General features: G+C 39.3%; 1 protein-coding gene across 1 annotated transcript in view; it reads left to right on the plus strand.

Moving 5' to 3' along the window:
* SLC12A5 (solute carrier family 12 member 5) overlaps positions 1 to 20,264 on the plus strand; it is a 92,023-nt gene that overhangs the window by 66,815 nt on the left and 4,944 nt on the right. Inside the window, exons 11-23 of the mRNA XM_040435082.1 lie at positions 4,791 to 4,848; positions 9,430 to 9,604; positions 11,207 to 11,325; positions 11,475 to 11,573; positions 11,977 to 12,096; positions 13,201 to 13,305; positions 13,395 to 13,563; positions 13,667 to 13,862; positions 14,408 to 14,577; positions 15,523 to 15,654; positions 17,002 to 17,109; positions 18,032 to 18,154; positions 18,244 to 18,422. Coding sequence (XP_040291016.1) covers positions 4,791 to 4,848; positions 9,430 to 9,604; positions 11,207 to 11,325; positions 11,475 to 11,573; positions 11,977 to 12,096; positions 13,201 to 13,305; positions 13,395 to 13,563; positions 13,667 to 13,862; positions 14,408 to 14,577; positions 15,523 to 15,654; positions 17,002 to 17,109; positions 18,032 to 18,154; positions 18,244 to 18,422 — 1,753 coding nt within the window. The remainder of the gene's footprint in view (positions 1 to 4,790; positions 4,849 to 9,429; positions 9,605 to 11,206; positions 11,326 to 11,474; positions 11,574 to 11,976; positions 12,097 to 13,200; positions 13,306 to 13,394; positions 13,564 to 13,666; positions 13,863 to 14,407; positions 14,578 to 15,522; positions 15,655 to 17,001; positions 17,110 to 18,031; positions 18,155 to 18,243; positions 18,423 to 20,264) is intronic.

The following is a 20,264-nucleotide window of genomic DNA, read 5'->3' on the forward strand; positions in this document are numbered from 1 at the left end:
CTGAAAGATGAAGTTCCTCTTCGTGTTCAGCTTTCTAGCAGAAGCCTGAAGGTTTTGTGAAAATATTGACTGGTATTTGGAACTGTTCATAATTCCCTCTAGCTTAACTAAGGCCCCAGTTCCAGCTGAAGAAAAACAGCCCCAAAGCATGATGCTGCCACCACCATGCTTCACTGTGGGTATGGTGTTTCTTTTGGTGATGTGCAGTGTTGTTTTTGCGCCAAACATATTTTTTGGAATTATGGCCAAAAAGTTCAACCTTGGTTTCATCAGACCATAACACCTTTTCCCACATGCTTTTGGGAGACTTCAGATATGTTTTTGCAAAATGCAGCCTGGCTTGGATGTTTTTCATCATAAGAAAAGGCTTTCATCTTGCCACTCTACCCCATAGCCCAGACATATGAAGAATACGGGAGATTGTTGTCACATGTACCACACAGCCAGTACTTGCCAGATATTCCTGCAGCTCCTTTAATGTTGCTGTAGGCCTCTTGGTAGCCTCCCAGACCAGTTTTCTTCTCGTCTTTTCATCAATTTTGGAGGGACGTCCAGTTCTTGGTAATGTCACTGTTGTGCCATATTTTCTCCACTTGATGAAGACTGTGTTCCATGGTATATCTAATGCCTTGGAAATTCTTTTGTATCCTTCTCCTGACTGATGCCTGTTAACAATGAGATCCCTCTGATGCTTTGGAAGCTCTCTGTGGACCATGGCTTTTGCTGTGGGATGCGACTAAGAACATTACAGGAAAGACCAACTAGAGCAGCTGAACTTTATTTGGGGTTAATCAGAGGCACTTTAAATGATGGCAGGTGTATGCTGACTCCTATTTAACATGATTTTGAATGTGATCGCTTAATTCTGAACACAGCTACATCCCCAGTTATAAGAGGGTGTGCACACTTATGCAACCACATAATTTTTTTTGTTTTCTTCCCTCCATCTAAAAGATTTCAGTTTGTTTTTCAATTCAGTGGTATAGTTTATTGGTCACATTAAAGGTGGAAAAAGTTCTGAAATGATTTATCTTTGTCTCATTTTTTAATAGCACAGAAACATGACATTTTAACAGGGGTGTGTAGACTTTTTATATCCACTGTATATATATAGGGTGGTTAGGAAGGTGTGTATATATATATATATATATATATATGTATATATATATATATATATATATATGTCTTCCTAACCACCCTATTTTAGGTTGCTTTTCCATACCCTTATCCCCTGAAGAGTCCTTACTGGATGAAGCATGTTGGGACTAGGTGTGAGGGACATTTTGTAGGGTGAGGGGCCTTTTTAATGTCCGATTCCAGATGGGGTCGTTCTTTTCAAGGTGAGATACTCTGTATTAGATTGGTAGGGTGTGATAGGATCCCTCCCCCCTAACATACAGGCTTATGAAGGGATAGTAATAGCACTTACTGCTGTTCACTTTACAGCAGCACTCATCGGAACCATTCATCCACATGCAGCATCTAAGCAACTGCACTTGGGCATTTGAGAGATCCAATCAAGCGGTATCTTACAAAATTGATTTCCCAAGGTCGTGGTCTGTCTGTGAAGCCTATCTAGTAAGGCCAACTCTGGTTGGACTTTAATATGATTCACTAGAGAGATTGCATTTTTGATATTCACACCTGCAGCATTCTGAGAAATTCCTTTGAATCATTTACCCCCATAATATTTTAATTACTATCATTAAAAGTTATGTTTTAGCTTTTCCACCCCACTCTGTTTATAGATGTATATGTGTTGGGGGGGGGGGGGGACCACAACATTGTGCAGCAGATTTTTATTTTAAATCATTTTTGGCAGTTATTTTTAATTTTCTATGTCACTATATTTAAAAATATCCTAAAATCCTTAGATTTTTGCACCACAAGCCTAATAATATGCACCACATGGTCACTTTTCATCATAAGCAGAATCACAATGACAGATGATACATCTATATGTAGATAACACAGGATCTGCCATTCACAATAGGCGCTTATGAAAATGTATCTATCTTTTCCTTGTACAATGACCTCTGCACAGGTCACATTGCAGTCTAGAAAACTATCCCATAGAAGTCAATGTGAGACATTTATCAATAATGGCGTTATTTGCACCAAAAAATACAAAAGTTACAAATCAAAACTGGTGATTTGTTTCACCTCATATATCAGAAGGCGCACACCATTTACAAAATGTGAATTTCTAAAATGTCAACTTGATTATTCGCCTATTTCTCTTGATTTGCAACATTTTAACACCAACAGCACTAAAATGCAACTTATTTAAATTAAAATGTGCCATTTCAGCCACCTCCCTACCAGATTACACTTGAGACTTTTGAAACATAATTGCGACTTTTGAAGCATATTTGTGACATTTCTACTCGTAAATTGCGACTTTTGTTTCACACTTGCAACGTTTTTGTTATTGTTTTGTTTTTGTTGGATGTCCGTTTACCGACAAAACCCTGCAGTTTAGCTCATATTAGAAAAAATAATTGCATCCTGTTTTAATACTTACAAGTTGGTTTCGCTTTTCATAAATGTGACTTTTTGATAAAAAGTTGCATCTTTATTCCATAAATACGACTTTTTACACAAACCACCACCACCACATAAGCTGGCTTAATTGTCTGCAACAATTTGAGCCATTTCTGCCGATAAAAGGATGATAAATGAGGAGTAATATGTACCAGTTTGATAGCTCTGCCCACTTTGACATTTATAACTCATTTCTGGCCTGATGCATTCTTTATGGTGAAAATTCTAGAAAAAACTGTTGATATATTTGGTGCAAATCAAAACGCCATTCTTTATAGTGCAACATGCTTAGTAAATGTCCCCCATTGAGTCCCCACTAGACAATTGTGTCTATGGCACATGGTGGCTGCTGTAATGCATATCTCTGAATGCTGCCCACAGCTCAGGCAAGAAGGTTGCCCCCATAATCATGTCCAGGAAATAGAATACAAAATTCTGCAATCCACAAATAAAAACAGATCACAAAAAAGGATATGCATCGCTATCTTAGTAACATAGTACATAAGGCCAAAAAAAGACATTTGTCCATCCAGTTCGGCCTGTCATCCTGCAAGTTGATACAGAGAAAGGCAAAAAAAATCCTGTGAGGTAGAAGTCCACTTAAGGGGGAAAAAATTCCTTCCCGACTCCAATCAGAATAACTCCCTGGATCAACGACCCCTCTCTAGTAGCTATAGCCTGTAATATTATTACACTCCAGAAATACATCCAGGCCCCTCTTGAATTCCTTTATTGTACTCACCATCACCACCTCCTCAGGCAGAGAGTTCCATAGTCTCACTGCTCTTACCGTAAAGAATCCTCTTCTATGTTTGTGTACAAACCTTCTTTCCTCCAGACGCAGAGGATGTCCCCTCATCACAGTCACAGTCCTGGGGATAAATAGATGATGGGAGAGATCTCTGTACTGACCCCTGATATATTTATACATAGTAATTAGATCTCCCCTCAGTCGTCTTTTTTCTAAAGTGAATAACCCTAATGTTGATAATCTTTCAGGGTACTGTAATTGCCCCATTCCAGTTATTACTTTAGTTGCCCTCCTCTGAACCCTCTCCAGCTCTGCTATGTCTGCCTTGTTCACAGGAGCCCAGAACTGTACACAGTACTCCATGTGTGGTCTGACTAGCGATTTGTAAAGTGGCAGGTCTATGTTCTCATCTATGCCCCTTTTGATGCAACCCATTATCTTATTGGCCTTGGCAGCAGCTGCCTGACACTGGTTTTTGCAGCTTAGTTTGCTGTTCACTAAAATTCCCAGGTCCTTTGCCATGTCTGTGTTACCCAGTGTTTTACCATTTAGTATGTATGGGTGACTTGCATTATTCCTACCCATGTACATAACCTTACTCTTGTCAGTGTTAAACCTCATCTGCCTCTTCTCTGCCCAAGCCTTCAGTATATCCAGATCCATCTGTAGCAGTATACTGTCCTCTTCAGTGTAAATTACTTTACACAGTTTAGTGTCATTTGCAAACATTGATATTTTACTGTGCAAGCCTTCTACAAGATCATTGATAAATATATTGAAGAGCATAATAATCTTGTTTTAACTGACAGAAAAAAATAGAGGTGACCCATTCCCTTTTAGCGCAGCAGTATATGAATAGTACTTGTGACCTTGGATCACTAATTTGTATGTCCATATTCACCCCTGCTCCCTTGCTATGTGCCTGCAAATTAGCTTTGGAAAACATTGAGAGGACTGCCGAGAATGCATGTATAATAGAGATAAGTCTTCTCAATGTATTCTTGGTCTGCTTTGAAAGTGCACAGTGGGGGAAAGGGAGTGAATATAGACATACAAAATTACTAACCCAAGATCAGCGGAAGCAGTAATATTCATGTAGTTTTGCACTTAGTAGGGCTTGCCAGACCTGACAAATTTCTTATAACCGGTTGGCAACATCTTCTGGCAGCGTCTGTGATCGGAGACTACTCCGAACATAGACATTTAACTGTTCAGATGCCACAGTTAACCTATTATTGTATATAAAAAATATGCTAAATTTACCAAAAAGTATTTTTTTGTCTATTAAAATGTGCCGAAAATGCCATGTAAAAACATACCCTTATACTGCTTTTTTTTAATTGAATTTGTATGACTGTACAGTTTTAGCATATGATGCTGCTAAAATAGCTATTTAACTAATTCAAAGTAAATCTAGCCTTATCATTGTTATTTGACCAGTTTGTTTTTGATTTCATAAGTCAAATGTTTCAGATTCTCCTTTACAACAGAACAGATATTTCCTCTGTCATTCTGTTTGGTGCCTGCATAGAAGGTGTTGTTTTGCGTGACAAGTAAGTATCCTAAAAGTTTTTTTTATGTGAAACAAATATAAAATGATTGCTAGTGTACCACACTGTAAAAGTCTTAACTTAGGAGATACCATAGTTTTATAGAGCTTCTGTTGGATGAACATGCCTAAAAAATGTTGCCAGCTCACCAGTACCCCGATGCAAAGATAGTAGATAATAATAATCTATTTATAGCGCCACCATATTCTGCAGCACTTTACAATTCAGAGGGTGCATATACAAAACAAAATACACTTCAAAGGATTACAGGCTAATATACAATTGAAACACGAGGAGTGAAGGCCCAGCTCGCAAGAGCTTACAGTCAATGAGGAAAAGGTAACATTGATTGTTTTCTTAAGTGATCCAGCCATCCTTGTACTAAATAGAGTAGTGCAGATGGAGAAGATAACGTTCGGTTCTGAAAAATGAGGGGCAGGGGGAAAACGGGGAAGAGTCAGTGTAGGGAACATGATAAGCTTGCCTAAAAAGATGTGTTTTCAAAGCTAAGGAAGTTGGGAATGAACCTGAATGTCCAGAGCAGTGCATTCCAGAGAGCTGGAGCAGCTCGAGAAAAGTCTTGAAGACAGGAGTGAGTGGTTCGGACTATGGAGGATGTTAATCTTAGATCACTGGCAGAACGGACAGCACGAGTAGGGTGGTAGACAGAAATAATGCAGGATATGCAGGGAGGTGCAGCACTGTAGAGAGCTTTGTGGTTCAGAAGTTTAAACAGTATTCTGTGGTAGATGGGAAACCAGTGAAGTGACTGGCACAAGCTAGAGGCATCGGTGTAGCAGGTGGACAGATTGATTAGTCTGGCTGCTGCATTTAGGACAGACTGAAGGGGAGACCAATTAGTAATGAGTTATAGTAGTGAAGACGCGAATGAATGAAAGTAACAAGCGTTTTGGCTGTTTCTGCCATAAGAAAAGGGTGGATTCATTTTTTTTTCTTGAAGAGCAGACTTGCCAGTGACTGAATATAGAAAGGATAGAAAGTAAAAAGGTTCATATCAGCATGTCCGGTGTGACTGTTTATTGGGAACCAAGAGTGCACACACATATGGATACGTTTCGGCTATGCAATAGCCTTTATCAAGTATACAGATACAAAAGAGTGAACAGTCATATATACAACAGAGTGGCCACCCATGTGGCATAGTGTAGCCAAGAGGCTAAAAGGTCAATCTCATCAGCACATGTGTTATAATTAAAATGGTCTGAGCTCCAATCAGACTAATGATAAATAAAAGTTACGTATACCTGCACATCATTGAGACTCATCCACATACCTCAGTCATGTCGGTTCCCAAAGTCGGCGTCTCAACAGACCTACTGTGCATGTCCATGACGTCATCATGTTTCAATATGGGCGGGCCGCCGTCACAGGCATCCGCGATGCGGCCACACTTCACTCTGTGACTACAGCACCCACAACCAATGAGCGCTCATACAGCAAATCACATGTAGAGCGCATCATCAGCCCACGTGATCGTCACCTGACCGGCAAAAGGTCCTAGATCCACCTAATAGTAAATGGGTAAATCAATGACAATCTAATTGTCACTGAACCTCGGCTTAGGGAAAAAAAGAGGGCATTAGATGGGGCAATGGATGTCGGCATATAATATGGAGCTAGTGAACCTAAAAAATTGTACCACAAGGGGACAACTAGTAAAAGTGAAAAAATACAATGTGAATCATATATCTTAGAGTATCATATAAAAACATTACATATCGAATCGGACAGTAGTAAATGAAAATATTCTACCTATCTACACTGTTAACATTGAATTCAATGTTAAGTCCCTGGGGTTGTAGGGATTGTAATGTGAAAATCCATTTTAACTCTTTTTTCCTCAACATGCGCTTCCTATCACCTCCTCTCTTGGGGACCTGAACAGAATTGATGACCCGGAATCTCAGTTGCCTGACAGAGTGTCCACAATCAACAAAATGTTTAGCCACCGGCTTATCCATCATTTTTTTCCCTATAGTGCTTTTGTGTTTGTTGATACGCTCCCTAATCTCCATGGTCGTCTCTCCCACGTAGATCAAACTACAGGGCCAAACGATCATGTAGATGACAAACCTAGACCGGCACGTGTAATATTCTGCAATATTGAATCTCTTGCCACTGTATGGGTGAACAAAAGTATTGCCTTTCAACATGTTCCCACAATTACAGCAACATGTTCCCACAATTTCTGGGCTTCAAATACGTCTGGCCCCCTCTATTAACATCACACGTGTCAGTCTTAATCAGTTTGTCATGCAGATTAGTACCCCGTTTGTATGCCATCAATGGCGGTTTGTAAAATTCACTTACTGTAGGGAGACCCCTATGCAAAATGTGCCACTCCCTTCTCAAAATCTGTGCTATATCAGCACTTTGATTGCCATAGGTGGATACAAACGGGATGTGTCCCGTATTCTTTCTCCTAGGAGAAGCTTGAAAAGTGGACACTCTCTCAGCCGAGGAGATCCTGGTCCTCGTCCTATCTAGCAGCCTGCCTGGATATCTTCTATTGGAGAACTTGTTGCACATCTCATCAATGCGATCCATACATTTGTCATCATCAGACACCACTCGTCTCACACGCAGCATCTGGCTCCAGGGTAAGGAGTCAAGCATGCGGCGTGGGTGATTACTGTCATATCTTAGAAGATTGTTCCTATCTGTAGGCTTTTTAGTTTTTAAAACACCTCCTTCACGGTATACCCTGACGTCAAGAAACTGCAACTCCTCAGGAGAGGCCGTCACAGTGAATTGAAGCCCGGGTACACCATTATTAAGATGTTGGTGGAACTCATTCAAGGAGTCCATCGAACCACTCCAAATCATGAAAATGTCGTCGATGTAGCGCCACCAGCACAGGACCCACTGTTGAAACTGTGATGCGTATACCAATTTGTCCTCGACCTCCGCCATAATATTGGCATAAGTTAGTGCCATGTTGGACCCCATGGCCACACCGCGTGACTGTTGGTAAAAGGTATTGCTAAAGAGAAAATAATTGCTGTAATTGTGGGAACATGTTGAAAGGCAATACTTTTGTTTACCCATACAATGGCAAGAGATTCAATATTGCAGAATATTACACGTGCCGGTCTAGGTTTGTCATCTACATGATCGTTTGCCCCTGTAGTTTGATCTACGTGGGAGAGACGACCATGGAGATTAGGGAGCGTATCAACAAACACAAAAGCACTATAAGGAAAAAAATTATGACTAAGCCGGTGGCTAAACATTTTGTTGATTGTGGACACTCTGTCAGCCAACTGAGATTCCGGGTCATCGATTCTGTTCAGGTCCCCAAGAGAGGAAGTGATAGGGAGCGCATGTTGAGGAAAAAAAGAGTTAAAATGGATTTTCACATTACAATCCCTACAACCCCAGGGACTTAACATTGAATTCAATGTTAACAGTGTAGATAGGTAGAATATTTTCATTTACTACTGTCCGATTCGATATATATAATGTTTTTACATACTCTAAGATATATGATTCACATTGTATTTTTGCACTTTTACTAGTTGTCCCCTTGTGGTACAATTTTTTAGGTTCACTAGCTCCATATTATATGCCGACATCCATTGCCCTCTTTTTTTCCCTAAGCCGAGGTTCAGTGACAATTAGATTGTCATTGAATTACCCATTTACTATTAGGTGGATCTAGGACCTTTTGCCGGTCAGGTGACGATCACGTGGGCTGACGATGAGCTCAACATTTGATTTGTTGTATGAGCGCTCATTGGTTGTGGGTGCTGTAGTCACAGTATGAGGTGTGGCCGCATCGCGGATGCTTGTGAGGGCGGCCCGCCCATATTGAAACGTGATGACGTCACGGACATGCGCAGTAGGTCTGTTGAGACGCCGACTTTGGGAACCGACATGACTAAGGTATGTGGATGAGTCTCAATGATGTGTGGGTATACGTAACTTTTATTTATCATTAGTCTGATTGGAGCTCAGACCATTTTAATTATAACACATGTGCTGATGAGATTGACCTTTTAGCCTATTGGCTACACTATGCCACATGGGTGGCCACTCTGTTGTATATATGACTGTTCACTCTTTTGTATCTGTATACTTGATAAAGGCTATTGCATAGCCGAAACTTTGTATCCTTTTGTGTGTGCACTCTTGGTTCCCAATAAACAGTCACACCGGACATGCTGATATGAACCTTTTTACTTTCTACCATTGCTTATGGGACTGCTGTGGATCGGTGGTCCTATCACGGCTGGTGCATTCCGGATTGGTCGCGAGGTCCATGTGTGCTGCTCTGCAACTTTCTTCTATCGCTGAATATAGAAAGGAAAGACTGAGTCAAACAGATACACAGGCCTCACTTGCATTCAAAAGAAAGGCAGAATGGTCCAGCATTTATTAAACTTTTTGACAGATTTTAACACATGCTAGATCTTTCTGCCTTTCTATGCCTCTTTTCTACATTCCTGTATAACATGGTGTTCTTAGCAGTTCTGAAATTATCTGTTCCCAAAGGCATAGTTTGTGTTATATGCATAATTTAGAAGCAAAGATTTAAACTTGCTATTTTATTATCTCTTGTAGATTCGGAGAAGCTGTTAATGGAAATTTAGTGGTGGGAACATTGTCCTGGCCATCACCCTGGGTCATTGTTATTGGTTCATTCTTTTCTACTTGTGGAGCCGGTTTGCAAAGCTTGACAGGTGCTCCACGTCTCCTACAGGCAATATCTCGAGATGGCATTGTACCATTCCTTAGAGTAAGTCAATTATATAGTCTTTTTAAAATAATTTCTGTTCCTTATCACAGTGCTACTTTGTGTTTGTTATTTTTATTTTTTTGCAAAACTAACAATAATGTTATAGATCACTTTTACCTTGGATAAAATAAAATAAAGAAACAATAAGTCTTATTGAACACCATTGAAAATAATAATTGTCTAAATTGGTGTTCACTGGTTATATATTGCTTAATTTATGGTTTATACAGTTATGTAAAAAAGGACACCCTGTGTAAAGTATATACACTATATGGACAAAAGTATAGGGACGCCTACACATTCCACCTACCAGGAGCTTTTTAGAACATCCAAATCAAAATAGGACATAGGCATTAATAGGGCGTTTGCAGATTAAACAGCTTCCACTCTTCTGGGAAGGCTTTCTACAAGATTTTGGAGTGTCTGTGGGAATTTGTGAGGTCAGACACTGATGTTGGACAAGATGGCCTGGCTCGCTATCTCCGTTCTATTCATCTCAAAAGTGTTAGATGGGATTGAGGTCAGGGCTCTGTACAGACCAGACAAGTTCTTCCACTTCAAACTCGCCAAACCATGCCTTTATAAACCTTACTTTGTGCACTGTCAACACAAAAAGGGCCTTCCCAAAACTGTTCCACAAGGTTTGATGCATACAATTTGCCAAAATGTTTGCCTGGCATGCTGAAGCATTAAGATTTCCCTCTACTGCAACTAAGGGGACTAGGCTAACATGTGAAAAACAAACCCATATCATTATCACTCCTCCATCAAACTTTACAGTTGGTACAGTGGAGTCAGACAGATAAAGTTCTCCTGCCATTCGCCAAACCCAGACTTGTCCACATTGCCAGACAAGCATAATTCGCCACTCCACAAAATATGCTTCAGAGTCCAGTGAAAGTGTGGTTTACACCACTCCATCCAATGCGCGGCATTGTACTTGGAGATTTAAGGCTTGCATGCAGCTGCTCGGCCATGGAAACCCATGCCCTTAAGTTCCCAGTGCACATTTATTGTACTGATGTTAATGGAAGAGGAGGTTTAGAGCTCTGCAAGTATTGAGTCAACAAAGTGTTCACAACTTTTATAATTTTTTGTCCTTGTAATGTCATTTTTAAGCTTTTCTTTTCTGGTGTTGCACCAAATTTATGAATTGGTGTACACTGGTCTTAAATTAGGTGCACAAGCAATGTGGCTGCACCTTTGTAAATGATAGTATGCCAAGGGGTTACCTGTGGTTCCGTGCAATTGTCAGTGACATTTAAAAATGCGCCATAAAATTGATCTACTTGCAGAAAGAGCCTTACTTTTCTTTCTGAAGGTCATAGAAAGCCGTTTAGATTTAGGTATGCTGATACCACACAAAATATCTGAAATATCAAACAGAATCTAAAAGATCCTCTGCAACAATGTTTTAATAATTTACACCTGATCTGATGCACTCAATTCTACTTTTTTTGGTATTTAAGGATACTATATTCATGATTGTGAGTTTCTCCCCACTTGAATTTCATGAAAGGGATATTTATTATTGTGGATATTGAAACGTATTATATTAGCATACAATGTTCATCACACTTTGTATTTTTATTATCCACACAGGTTTTTGGCCATGGAAAGGCTAATGGAGAACCAACATGGGCTTTGTTGCTGACCGCATGCATCTGTGAGATTGGCATTCTCATAGCATCTCTGGATGAAGTTGCTCCCATTCTTTCTATGTATGTTTATTGCGTATTAGTCTCTTAATTTATTACTTGTTCTCAACATACATCTTAGGCTCTTATTTTCACAACTCTATCTCAGATTCTTCTGTGACAGCTTCTAACTTTCTAGTTCCTGTCTTTTTTCTTCCTCACTGTGACTGCAGGTTTTTCTTGATGTGTTACATGTTTGTTAACTTGGCCTGCGCAGTTCAGACATTGCTCAGGACTCCCAACTGGAGGCCTCGCTTCAAATATTACCACTGGTGAGTGAAGGCCTGTAATATATACAATATGTGAAAAGGTTGGTTTGATACAACCTTTATGTGAGAGAAATCGATCTTCCAAGTAACATTTTGCTTATATTAAGGGAAAGACTTTAGAATAATTTGCATGGATTATATTTTCACAAAAGTGTAATTTAACTGTGGTATAATCTACTCTTCTCCTTCCGGTTGATCCATAAGAGATGCCATCTTCTAAGAGATTGGACAAGCCTGCAGGCCTTAACATTTTCTAAACAAATAGCAGAACCTTAGCTGCTAAGCTAAGTTTTAGGTGACGCTGGGGTTTTGCTATTGGGAAAGAGATTTACAATCTTTTTAATTTATTTGTTTGCCCCACATAAAAAGGTTTAAAGAATTGTCTCATATTTTGTCTCTTTTGCAGGACTCTTTCTTTCCTTGGAATGAGCCTGTGTCTGTCTTTGATGTTTATCTGCTCTTGGTATTATGCACTTGTGGCTATGCTGGTTGCTGGTCTTATCTACAAATACATTGAGTACCGTGGGTAAGCAAATATAAAAAAAAAACTGTTCAAAATCATAGCAAATAGTGGCATTGCAGTGAAGTAGACATGGCTTCCTATATTTACTATGAAAAGATTTCTCTCTTAGACATTTGGATTGAATGAATTGACTTCAGACTTTTAAAAAAATGTCAGAAAGGGGTATTTTTTTTAATAAAATGTTTTATAAATTGAATATTACATAAAATGTGTCCTTCTGTAGCATTCAGCACTCCCATATAGACATGGATCCCACTGTTAAGGCTGTATTACACCAACAGAATATCTGATAGATTTTCTGACCAATCATTGGTCAGATTGCTGTTAACACACAGATCTTTTGTTACACACACCAACTATTGGTCTGATCGGATAGAAATTGGTCAGATAATCTGTTGGTGACAAACATTGTTGACTTTTTATACCATTCTTGTGAAACGTTGTTTTTCTATTAGAGGTGGTTGTCTTAGTGGGAATTCAGATGAGGGCCACTTTATCTTTATTTTTCTGGTACACTTTGTGTACTGTATATGACCTCTGTCCTGGAAAGTGAATTACAGCCTCCATCTGCTCTTTTTGAGTATATTTAAGGGCATGCTTTGTCTGTATTAGTTCTTTGCTTAGTTTTCTTTACTCTTCAATTTGGGAAGACATTTTATGGGCTTCAGAACCATCAGGAGTTATGATCTCAAGTTACAATAGTTTCAACTTACTCATCATGGAATGACTTAATATTGTATATGGAGGGACCACCATTTACTACCATCCAATTTTCTATTCCACTGATGACTTGAAAATGTTTTCAGCAGAAATGGCCTATACTGCAGAAACAACTGCATGTTACATTTCTTTAATAAAAATGAGTAAGTCCAAGGATAATACTTTATACACCATACATAATTATAATGACAGCTGTTTAGCTGTCGAGACTTGTTTCTTTTACCAGTTTGTCTTATTACGTTCTTCAGTGAAATGTATATCTAGGATACAATTGATAATATGAGTTTGTTACACAGCATATTAGCTGCAGCAATTTAGAGAATTTGTCTCTAGCAAAACTAATTATGAGGTATTCCAACATTTAATATACCGGACCTCTATATACAGGGCTGAAAAGGAGTGGGGAGATGGAATTCGTGGACTGTCACTCAGTGCTGCTCGATATGCTCTTTTAAGATTGGAGGAGGGCCCACCACATACCAAAAATTGGAGGTATGTATGTTATAAAATTCATTTTTTTAAGAAGAGATCTTTTCCAACAGTGTTTTTCTAGAACTGAATTAATTTTTTTTAAATTGTAGGCCTCAGTTGCTTGTTCTAGTACGAGTGGATCAAGACCAAAATGTTGTTCATCCCCAGCTCCTTTCTCTAACCAATCAGTTAAAGGCAGGTAAAGGACTGACCATTGTTGGCTCTGTGTTGGAAGGGACATATCTGGAAAATCATCCCCAATCTCAACGTGCTGAAGAGGTAAATGGCATGTATTCTTATTTTTACACAGTAGATATATGCTTAACTAAATCTTGGCCGTGTTTTAGGATTCATACGCTGTATCTTTGTCATATTATTCCAGTCTATCCGTAGGCTTATGGAAGCTGAAAAGGTAAAAGGTTTCTGCCAGGTAGTTATTTCTTCCAATGTTCGAGATGGAATTTCTCATCTGATACAGTCCAGTGGCCTTGGAGGGCTCCAACATAACACGGTCCTTGTTGGATGGCCACGTAACTGGAGACAGAAAGAGGACCACCAGACATGGAGAAATTTCATTGGTACTGCCTCTTGTTTTAAATGTGCCTGCTATATTTCATAGCTGTTTTTGTAAGGGTACTTTCGCACTAGCGTTAGAAGAATCTAGCAGGAACTGCCTGCCGAATTTGGAAATCCGTATGCAAACGGATATCATTTGTTTCCAGATCCGGATCAGTCTGACAAATGCATTGCAATACAGGATCCGTCTCTCCGGTGACACTTGGTAGTGGAGCCGGCATTAATTCATTTCAAAGGAAATTAATGCTGAATCCGGCAAGTGTTCCATAATAATGGCCGGAGAAAATAGCACAGCATGCAGCGGTATTTTCTCAGGCCAAATACCGTAAAAGGGACTGAACGGAAGACATGCTGATGCATACTGAACGGATTGCTCTCCATTCAGAATGCATAGGGATAAAACTGATGCATTTTTTCTGGTATTGAGCCCCTATGACGAAACTCAATACCGGAAAACTTTAACACTAGTGTGAAAGTAACCTTATTCATCTTTATATGCCATAACCTGTTATCCATTTGTTATTTATTTTATTTTTTATCATTGCAGAACTTGTTAGGGAAACCACTGCTGCTCATTTGGCTTTTATTGTCACAAAGAATGTGGCAATGTTCCCTGGAAATCAGGAAAGATTTTCTGAAGGAAATATTGATGTCTGGTGGGTGGTTCACGATGGTGGTATGCTAATGCTTTTGCCATTCCTTCTGCGTCACCACAAGGTAAATAACAGTACAGTACAAGCATATCTGAACGTTCAAGAAGCCACCTAGATAATAATGGTTAGCGCAAGATTTCTAAATGAAGGCTAATTATCTTAATATCAAATGTTTTTATTTTCTAATGAAGCCATATAATAGTTTTTTTGTTTTATATAGTATAAGACAAGACATCCCTCTTACTTTTGACTTTCTGCCCTAACTTAATGCAATTGTTCTATACATACAGGTTCAGGAGAGTGGAAAACTGCATAGCTTTCATTTCTCTAAGGTCTTAAAAAAACACACCAACAAAGCTGTATATACTGTAGTGTTTTCAGTCCTAGCCGTTCATCTTCTGTCCCGATTAGATCCAATTTGCTCTCTTCTCAGAAGACAGTAGTGGATACTCTTGTATGAATGCTTCCGTTTCTTGGCAACTTAATGCATGGAACAATCATTTCACAAGATTAACAAACCTCATCAATAAACACATTTCTTTAGAAAGCAGTTTTGTTTTGGCCATTTTTTTAAACTTAGATTAGTGCCAGAAATGACAGATAAGCAATTGACTTGCTTTATTAAACAGGATAAAGATTTCAACTATACAAATTACAATAATTATATAATAAAAAACAGTATTTGAACAGATTTGTTCCCCTGTAAGGCTCAAGAAAAAGAAGTTCTTTGCACGTATGTCAAAAAAAATAAATAAAAAATAATTGATTCTCAACAGAAATACCTTCAATATAATTTTAACATACATTCAACAGTACCTAGATAAAACAAAAAAACAATTCTCTGCACTCAAACTGATATTCAGATCAGATGATATAGAACTAGTCGATTATAACCAGTAACATAAAAACTTACACAGCATCAAATATACACATAACAACCTACAGTTATATTGAAAAGGCTTTTAAATAAATTTCAAATAAATAATTGCAATGCATCCTGTCTACTAAGGTTTGGAAAAGATGTACAATGCGGATTTTCACAGTGGCTCAAATGGATGACAACAGTATCCAGATGAAAAAGGATCTAAGCACCTTCTTATACCACCTAAGAATTAATGCAGAAATTGAGGTCATAGAGCTGGTAAGATTTATGACATGCTAGAAAAATATCAGTCATAGCAGAACTGTCTGAGGAAGCCACAGAGTGTGCCGAAACACGCCACAAATATGTGGCAATAAACGAACATTTCATAAGAAACCAGGAGTGAGTGCCGGTCCTTTGCTATTACTATTTATACATGACGCCAACCCTAGGACACGTGCACCACCATGCTACATCCATAGTGCCGACTGATAAATGTTATATGCTAGATACCGTAAATATAACTGCAAAATTAGGCATAACAGATTTCTAGGTCTGTCTCTATGACAAATTTTCAACTAGTCACAATATTAATAATATATATTTTACAACATGCAGTAATCAGTCTGATACTCAACTAGCACTACATAGCCTAAAGCTGTAGGAAAGAAACCGCACCACTTGTCAATGCAGGTTTTTTCCTTCTGCTAATGTCCGGGGCTCATGGACTGGATCCTGACACTGAACAGAGAAAAATACATCTGTTGTGATCTACTCACTAATGCTGGCTATACACATTAAGAAAATTTCTCCTGATAAGCTATATCAACTTCTCTATAAACATACATATTTATTTTGATAGGGGTATCTAATGTACCCAATCCATTTGGACATTTCTAATCTAATGTGTATAGTCATTTTAAGTCAGGACACTGTACATAACAAGACTGTTAACTTAAAAAAGGAGCTTTATTTTAGGGTTTTACCTTACCGACTATATAACCAAAATAGAGACTGACAGATTTCATTATATATCATTCTGTTTTTCCAAGTTTTAGGCTGGGTTCACACCTGAGCGTATTCGATAAGCGCTGTTTACAGGCATTTTTATTGGGCGTTTTTGAGGCGTATTTTTGGGCGTTTTTGTATTTTGGAAACGCGCAACGTACGCGCATTCTTGCTATTGACCACAGAGGCGTACAATGAAAAACAGAGGTTTTTCCAAGTTTTAGGCTGGGTTCACACCTGAGCGTATTCGATAAGCGCTGTTTACAGGCATTTTTATTGGGCGTTTTTGAGGCGTATTTTTGGGCGTTTTTGTATTTTGGAAACGCGCAACGTACGCGCATTCTTGCTATTGACCACAGAGGCGTACAATGAAAAACAGAGGTTTTACGCGCGACAATACGCCCCAAAGAAGCTCCTGTACTTCTTAGGGCATTTTACAGCGCGTTCGTACTCGCTGTAAAACGCTCAGGTGTGAACCTAGCCTAAATAGCTGAATGGACTGTTGAATCCTAGATATTTCGAAAGGAACATTAAGGAATTAAAACAAATTTTAACAAACCAAGCTCAAATTATATTACTTACAGTATTGGTATGTTTTTTTATTCCATTGCATTCTAGCATGACAGCGATATTTCAGCATACACATATGAGAAGACTCTAGTGATGGAACAACGATCTCAAATCCTGAAGCAAATGCATTTGACAAAAACAGAACGGGAGAGGGAGGTGAATATACAATATTCTTCAAAGAGAAAAGCAAAATTGCATATCATTTTGAATTAAAGGGGTTTTCTGGGATGTGAGGAAGCTCCTCAAACAGCTGATTGATGGGATAGGCCATCAATATGAAAATCATAGAAAACCCCTTTAAGCACAGTAATAATTACAATCAAGATCTAGAAGCTTTAGAGTGGTTCCACACAGCATTTTTCTTTTTTTTTTTAAGCTAAAGCTAGGAGTGGATTCAAAAGAAATGACTGTTACGAGCAACAGGGAGCTCTTGACTGTTGCTCACTGTTTTAGGCAGTTGCTACAGAATCTAGCTATCATCTTGGTTCATCTGGTGTTTTGGATTGTTATACCTTAAAATACTTTTAGTATTTGTGACTCTTTGCTGGGTATAGTAAATGCTAAGGGCAGTTGTTCCCAGAGTCTTGCTTTGAGTATATTCTGGAATTTGTGGTTCCATTTTCTTACCGCCGTCTGTACTGTAGTTGTGTTTGCTGTGGGTTCAGCTTTCCGTTTGCTGTTTAGGTTTTGTGATTTTTTTGCTATTTGGACTTAGCAGGTCAGGGTCAGTTTTCTGCTAGGTTTATTCTGCAAATCCACATTCATCGCTCTCCACCTGTGCAACACTGCAGTCTGCCGTCTGTGCCATTCCTGGAATCCATCTCTTCATCCGTCGCCATCCTCATCCAGTTTGCTATCAACTATCTGTGAGTTTATTATTCTCCATTTATTGTCTATGTGCTTCACGTATCTTTCTCTGCGGCCATCTGGTTGTGACGTAATTCTGCTCTGCTCAAGTCCCATGCGTTTACTAAATCAGTCATGTCAGAAATGGCAACATGCCCTCTTTAAAAGGAAAAAAAAAATAAAAGCACACGTCAGATGTGGTCCGCACTTATTTATTATCCTTCTCATACAGATTCAGAGCATCACCGACGAATCACGTGGTTCAATAAGGCGAAAGAACCCCACAAATTCTCGACTGCAATTGAGTGTTCCAGAAGAGCAAGTGGGAGATTGTGAAGAACAACCAGAGGAAGAGGTAAAATTTGAATCCAATTTGTTGCCTTTGCCCTCGAAAGCCTCTCCCTTTCCTCCCATTCCTTAAATATGGATGTCCTTTACGTTCAGGAAAAATTAATACATGAGGAAAATGCAACAAGTACACCGCAATCTCCGCCAGAAGAGCCAGATACTTCTCAAGAAAAGGTGCACCTTACATGGACAAAGGAAAAGTTTACAACAGACAAAAATAAAAGCAAAAGTCCTAGCACTCCAGAAGGAATAAGAGACTTTTTTAACATGAAACCGTAAGTATGATATATCATATATACACATATGTGAAGCCCTTCAGTGGGGATACTTAGATTTGTGCAGCTTCTAGGCAACTATAGCTGCTATGGAGACCTCAATGTTGGTTACAGATTACACGCATCCTGCAGTCATTTGTTCCTCTCTTCAGGACTGCAGGATGAGATTGCACACAGACGTCTAGTTTGTAACCATGTAGCTGTGGACACAAAGTTTTTTGATCACAGTAATTTTCAAAGTTGCTTCCTTTTTTATTTAAGATGCACTGGAACAGTATGTAGCTTTTTATGTTTGAATATATTCAAAGTTTTTAACCCTTTAAACATCAAAACTATTTTCATCCATAGTGCACAGATATGTCATGCATGTGTGGCCCAAACAGCCTTAAAGGGGTTATCTGGGAATTCGTATTGATGACCTATCCTGTGGATAGATCATCAATATCAGATGAGTAAAGGCCCCACCCCTCCCACGATCAACTGTTAGAGGAGGCTGGTGCTCCGTGAGCATTGCGGCCTCTTCCTAGGCCATGTGACGTCACCGCACATTGAAGAGAATGTGGCTGAGCGGCAATACCAAGCACAGCCGCTGCACGATATATGGTGCTGTGCTTGTAACGCTGACGGGAGCCTGCAGCACTCACCAGAGGCCTGAGGATAGGTAACATAGTAACATAGTAACATAGTACATAAGGCCGAAAAAAGACATCTGTCCATCCAGTTCGGCCTGTTATCCTGCAAGTTGATCCAGAGGAAGGCAAAAAACCCTGTGAGGTAGAAGCCAATTTTCTCCACTTTAGGGGAATAAAAAATTTCTTCCCGACTCCAATCAGAATAACTCCCTGGATCAACGACCCCTCTCTAGTAGCTATAGCCTGTAATATTATTACGCTCTAGAAACACATCCAGGCCCCTCTTGAATTCCTTTATTGTACTCACCATCACCACCTCCTCAGGCAGAGAGTTCCATAGTCTCACTGCTCTTACCGTAAAGAATCCTCTTCTATGTTTGTGTACAAACCTTCTTTCCTCCAGACGCAGAGGATGTCCCCTCGTCACAGTCACAGTCCTGGGGATAAATAGCTGATGGGATAGATCTCTGTACTGACCCCTGATATATTTATACATATTAATTAGATCTCCCCTCAGTCGTCTTTTTTCTAAAGTGAATAACCCTAATTTTGATAATCTTTCAGGGTACTGTAGTCGCCCCATTCCAGTTATTACTTTAGTTGCCCTCCTCTGAACCCTCTCTAGCTCTGCTATGTCTGCCTTGTTTACAGGAGCCCAGAACTGTACACAGTACTCCATGTGTGGTCTGACTAGCGATTTGTAAAGTGGTAGGACTATGTTCATATCACGGGAATCTATGCCCCTTTTGATGCAACCCATTATCTTGTTGGCCTTGGCAGCAGCTGCCTGACACTGGTTTTTGCTGTTTAGTTTGCTGTTTATTAAAATTCCTAGATCCTTTTCCATGTCAGTGTTACCGAGTGTTTTACCATTTAGTATGTACGGGTGACTTGCATTTTTCCTTCCCATGTGCATAACCTTACATTTATCAGTGTTAAACCTCATCTGCCACTTATCTGCCCAAGCCTCCAATCTATCCAGATCCCTCTGTAGTAGTATACTGTCCTCTTCAGTGTTAATTACTTTACACAGTTTAGTGTCATCTGCGAAAATTGATACTTTACTATGCAAGCCTTCTACAAGATCATTAATAAATATATTGAAGAGAATAGGGCCCAATACTGACCCCTGAGGTACCCCACTAGTGACAGTGACCCAATCTGAATGAGTACCGTTAATAACCACCCTCTGTTTTCTATCACTCAGCCA

Source organism: Bufo bufo, chromosome 6, assembly GCF_905171765.1.
Source record: "Bufo bufo chromosome 6, aBufBuf1.1, whole genome shotgun sequence".
NCBI classification, from domain to species: Eukaryota; Metazoa; Chordata; class Amphibia; order Anura; family Bufonidae; genus Bufo; species Bufo bufo.